This window comes from Phasianus colchicus, chromosome 14 (genome assembly GCF_987193195.1).
Source record: "Phasianus colchicus chromosome 14, bPhaCol1.hap1.1, whole genome shotgun sequence".
NCBI classification, from domain to species: domain Eukaryota; kingdom Metazoa; phylum Chordata; class Aves; order Galliformes; family Phasianidae; genus Phasianus; species Phasianus colchicus.
In genome coordinates, this window is record NC_143449.1 from 17200101 (window position 1) to 17205534 (window position 5434).

The following is a 5434-nucleotide window of genomic DNA, read 5'->3' on the forward strand; positions in this document are numbered from 1 at the left end:
TGAGGTCTGTCTTAAAATTTAATGACTTTATGAAAATGGAACTTTCAGTATTTGAGGATCTCTCCCATTAAGCACCATCTCAGAGTTTGGTGACACTTTAAATGAAGCTGTGAAGAGAAGTGTTTGTTTTAGATGTAATTGGACAGCTGTTTTATTATGAGTTAATGAACTATGGTGATTAAAAAGAATTCAGTTTTAGCAAACCATCTATTAGCAATTAATCCTAACTAAAATCACAACTAAGCAAGTGCTAGGGAGCTTCCATGCCAACGACTGGAAGCAGAAGATGAAAAAGCAAAGCAACAAAGTGCAACAGGATGGGCAGTGCCCCTGGCCAGGCTCCCTGCTCCTGGGAGGGCAGCTGTCCACCATAACCAAACCACCCCATGAGCCCATGCTGCCAGCCCATGTTCACAGCAGCTCCCCTGACCCAAAGGCTTTTTAGCCCAATTCAGTCACCAGGGCTGCTCATACACCTCCACCTGCTCATGTCCCCCTGTGAGGGGCTAACGAGAGGGGTGGGACAGCAATGATAGCAGAGCCAGAGGAATTGATATTCGACCTCTTCTTGGTTTGAGGACACATTTCACACCTGCTCTCCCTCTGCCCCAAATCCCTTTGGCCAAGCCTGTGTGCACTAGAGGAATTGCACAGCCTGGGATGCTCTCTGACATAGGGTTGCATCCTTCCTGCCTGCAAGGACCACGCTGAGCAGCAGCAGCACCACGAGGAACGGATCCTGAGCTGTGCAGTCCTCCACCCATCGTTCTCACACTTCCCAGCTCAGAGGATGTGTCTTTATTTTAACTGAACCCAGTACCAAAGACCAGAGGCCAGAGAAGGAAGCTGCTGGGGTTTCCACCAGAGCTTCACAGTTCACATGGAGCAGCCTTTACCCTGAGAGAGTTGCAGGCAGAAAGATCCAAGGAGTAAAAGGAAGACAGGTACATATGGCATGTGTGCAAATCACTTCTCTCCCACTGTTCAAGTAAACCTGTTCCTGATCATTGTGCCTTCACAGCAGCTGCCTCCTGATCTTTCTTTGCTTCAGCCCTCCATTTAGCCTTCTTCTCTTCATTCACCTTCAGCAGTGTGTGATCCTTTTTAGCAGCCTTTGGAAAGAAATGGTGAAAAACATTGCATGCATACATACATTTCCTACCACTAAAGTTCCCTTCATTTGCACCACTTGCTTTGACACCCCACTCTCCTCTGATATTTCATGATGAAAGACATGAATGTGCTTCTTTGTTTTACCAATTTCTCAACATTTTCAGCTTCTAAGTAGCAGAAAAATTACACTGCATGATGTTTACAGGTGCATGAGCAGGTAGGAAGAAGGACAGTGCACAACTAGGACGTGCCACTTAGGCTGCGGATCCTCCTTCCATACACAGGAGAAGAGTGGCACAGGAGAAGAGAGCATCACAGCCATGTGGCCATGGTGGCATGCTGGGCAGAACCACAGGAACACATTACCCATGGCCACAGGGCAGGAGCAGGCTCTGCCAACACTGTCTGAGCTACTCCACAACCTTTGGACTTGCTGAAACACTGTGATATGGAGGCACTGAGCACATGAGTTTATGGTGAAGTGTGCCAGAAGGAACATTCTAACAAGCAAATTGTGCTTCCCCATGCCAACCTCATCCCTGGAGAATGGAGCAAGAGAGATCCCATGCTAATATTGCTAATATGGACTTAATCTCAAAGCCTGCCAACTGGGTGCTTTTTTAAAAAGAAAATCCACATAAACCACCCGATAAGTGTGTCATCCAGAATATATTACTCACCTCTTTGCCTGTGATGACCATGGCCAAGCAGCCCAGCAAGGTCAGTGCAATCATGATGTAGCAAACCTTTATTCTCACAGTGTTCCTTGCTGCATCCAGAACCTCAGACCTGCGGAGGACAGAGCAGAGTTCCCATCCTGCAGCAGCATGTGGGAAATGAGATTGTGAGGAGCTGGGTGATGACTCCCCAAATCTTCCAACAGCTGCCTGTCTGTGCACCATGAAGTGGAAGGCTGAGCAGGAGCAGATGACCACCATCCATCCAGAGTCATCATCCTAAGCAGCTTCTTGCAACCACTGCTGAGAAATCTCCACTGCTTTCCACAAGTGACTCACAGCATTTATCTGACCACTCATGCTTGCAAGAGGCTGCAAGGTGACAGCCTGAGTCATTCATGAAATCATATCCAGCTGTGGATTCCATGATGTCTGCAAGGGAAAGGCCAACCCCTAAGGATCCCACAAGGCAGGGGGCACTGGGACTCTGAAATGAAACACAGCCCTGTAACAAAATACCTTGACAGAGGGGTCATTTAAAATCATAGAATTGCAAGGTTGGAAATGACCAGCAAGATCATCTGTGGGTAAAACCACAGACCAGAAACCAGGAACTCTTTGCAGATGTCTCCCACCAGATCTGTGAATAACACTAATGTTCCTTTAATAAAAGCTAGCAAAACTTTTAAAACCCAAAGTGGATGACGTTTTACCATGGTGACTCCTGAACTACAGAGCCACTTGCCTTGCTAAAGATACTTCTGATGAGTCTGAGATGGATGACAACAAAAATAAGTGAACCCAATTTGCATCAGAGGCAAAACAAGAAGTTCATGCTCCCAACTGTCGGGATTCTTTTTGGACACCAGTAGCTGTGAGCACCATTGGCATGGCAGCCCACAAACACCAACCCTGCGAGCAACCTTCTGACTAAGGTAGGCTGGGGTCTCAATCAGCACCACTCAGCAAAATTAAATTAATATCAAAAGAAAAAAGGTCTACTTACGTGATGTACTTGGGAATGTCCTCCTCCTTTTTAAAGCGTCCTGCCCACACCAACACCTTTTTGTCAAAATTTGTAGGCCTTCTTTCATTTTTGAATGCTTTAAGAGATTTTGCAAAAGAAAAGAGTGAGCAAAAGCTTAAGAAGAAGAAGAAAAAAGAATCCATTGAATCAATAAGGCCAAAAAGACCTCTAAGATCACCCAGTCCGATCCCAACCCACCTCACCATGCCCAAATCACATCCCTCAGTGCCACATCCCCACGGTTCTGGGACTCCTCCAGGGATGGTGACCCCACCACCCCCTGGGCAGCTGTGCCAACACCAATACAGTTAAAGGGGAAAGGGACCTAAAGTTTAGAACAGCACTTTTCTATTCTTTGAGAGCCAAACATGCTTTCTAATGTCAATAAGATCCAGCAGCTGGGATGAGATGCTTTATAATATTTAGAACCTACCCATTTTAAAAAATTATTTTCTTTATTTAAGTAGGTTTTAAACTAAAAATCTTCTCAGTCTTCCCTATTCTGAAGGGAAGAGATGTGAGGCTGCAATCACCCACCCCACAGCATGCTGTCACCCTGCTTGCCTCCTGCTTTCCAACAGGGAGCTCAGCAAACTGCCAGCAGCACCAGTAACTCCTCCACAGCATCTCTCTCAGAAAGGGCTGATGGAGAGATGAGGTCTGTGGAAGTACATCCTGGTGGGAGGCTGTCGTTCTCATGCAAGCTGGGTACCAGGTTGCTGTACTCTAATGATGATACATGACACCCCAGCAGAGTGCTGCAGCGATGCCATTAGCATGCTGTCACTGTGAGCATAATGAGAAAGGGACTCCAGCGCCTCTTGATGGAAACAAGTCCAATGACAGGCCACAGTGAGGCCACAGTCCCCTGTGGAAATAGGGGAAGCCAGCCCAAATGCTGGCTTTTGCCTTGTACACCTGTAGAGGCAACCACTGCTTGCACACCCAGGCAGGGCGCACACAAGATGCTGGCTGATGGTGCCCTGTGATGTGGGACTGGTGTTTAGAAGCATGCTGTGGGTGACCAAGCCATGCAGGAAGGGACAGACACAAAGATGCATGGTCTGAGCATCCCATACTGCCTGGCTGCTGCTGAAGGCACAGAGCACCTCTCCCTGCCTGCACTGAGATGGTGAAATCACATTAATTGCCTTTATCCCACACCTGCTCGTGCACAACAGGGGTGGTAAATGGCTGAACAATTCCAGGTATAAATCTTGGCATCCTTACAGGGCAGGTAAATTTAATCTATTGTTTCTCCTACTTTTTTTTTTTTTTTTTAACAGTGCCAGGGAGACCAGAGATGGATCTGAAATATCAATGAGTCTGAATTTGATCAGATGGACAGATCACTGAAAGGACAGATTCCAACCCCAAGAAGATACGGGTAAAGTCCCATGCTGCAGACCCATGGCAGCACTGGCAGCCCCACACAGTCTGTACTCACCAGGGCGAGGAATTTGGTGCAGAAACCTCATCTGCAGTGGGCAACAAGCAGCTCCCTGGTGGGAAGACCAGCCTGAAAGGATGTGCAACCACGGTTAGGAACTTCATTGTCATTGGAAGGAGCAACAAACAAACCCACTGCCTGGAAGTCGCTGCACTGAGCCATTGCAGTGTCCCCTTTTGAACTGGCACATCTCTGCTTTCCAGTGTGCTCTGGGTGGGGACGGATGGGATGTGGCAGCACTGTACCTGCAGGAGTGGGGATTGCACCATCCTCCTCCAGAAACCCGGCAGCAGGCTGCAAGGAGGAGCTTTCACTTTCTTTTTTTAGCTAACAGATTCTCGGACATAAGACATCACTTCGTATTTGCCACCATAGCACCAGAACTATTTAACACACACACACAAAAATCTTTATCCCTCTACTTGGAACTCTCAATTGTCCCCGTATCCCAGAGAGCACTCATAGCACCAACACAGCACTGCAACGGCACAGAACGGGGATCATTTCCCAGCTGTTCCCTGCACAAACCCTTCTCCCCCCATTCTGCAGCACAAAACAACAACCAAAGAACTTCCACCCACCTGGAGCAGCCGTCTGCAGCACTGCACCCTGCGCACCCCTGGCTCTGTTCCCAACACCTCTGGCACAGCACAGCAGTGGTAGAACAGCCTGGAGGTCCCAGGCGTTTAGGTGAGCCCCCCACCTCCACCACCCCACTGGACCACGGCCCAGAATCCTCCCCAGCATCCTGGTAAATCGTCTCGGAAGGCTGACCCTGGGGTGAGTTCCACCAAACTACCGCTTCCTGTGAGAAGGGAGGAACACCCTTTCCCACATTGGCTGCTGACAGTTTGTTTCTACGTCACAACATTTCTCTGTTTGCCAAAATGACACACCTCCCACGCTGCATGGGCAGCTCACGCCCTATGCAGGCACTTCACAAGGCTCCTGCTCTGAGTACTGGTGGAGATTGATGTTATTTTTCTCCCTCCTTGTTATAATAGGACTAAAATAGGACTGTGCGCTATACTTTCCCCAAAGATAAGCTTTGTGACTGTTAATTATCACAGTTAGAGTTTTTAATTGTTCTCAGCTTAAAAAAGAACCTTGCAAATCAGTCCTGTTAAACAACCTTTGGGAAGAGGAAAGGTTTCTTTGCTATCAGAA

The 5434-nt window shown here is 47.9% G+C and overlaps 1 protein-coding gene across 1 annotated transcript; it reads right to left on the minus strand.

Moving 5' to 3' along the window:
- LOC116229618 (protein FAM162B-like) lies at positions 1–5014 on the minus strand. Its single transcript, XM_031594196.2, has 5 exons — positions 4849–5014; positions 4265–4336; positions 2797–2893; positions 1794–1902; positions 1–1112 (listed from the first exon to the last, which is right to left on the minus strand). Exons 1-5 carry the CDS (start codon positions 5012–5014, stop codon positions 1005–1007), a joined length of 552 nt encoding a protein of 183 aa, XP_031450056.2. The 3' UTR covers positions 1–1004.
- Positions 5015–5434: the final 420 nt, after the last annotated feature.

Excerpts from the sequence above, each read along its gene's own strand:
- LOC116229618 (XM_031594196.2), bottom strand. The coding sequence starts at position 5,014 with ATGCTGGGGAGGATTCTGGGCCGTGGTCCAGTGGGGTGGTGGAGGTGG. Across the intron at positions 4,337-4,848 it reads GCTGCAGACGGCTGCTCCAG|GCTGGTCTTCCCACCAGGGA; the intron begins GTGGGTGGAAGT and ends ACATCCTTTCAG. Across the intron at positions 1,113-1,793 it reads TGGTCATCACAGGCAAAGAG|GCTGCTAAAAAGGATCACAC; the intron begins GTGAGTAATATA and ends TTCTTTCCAAAG.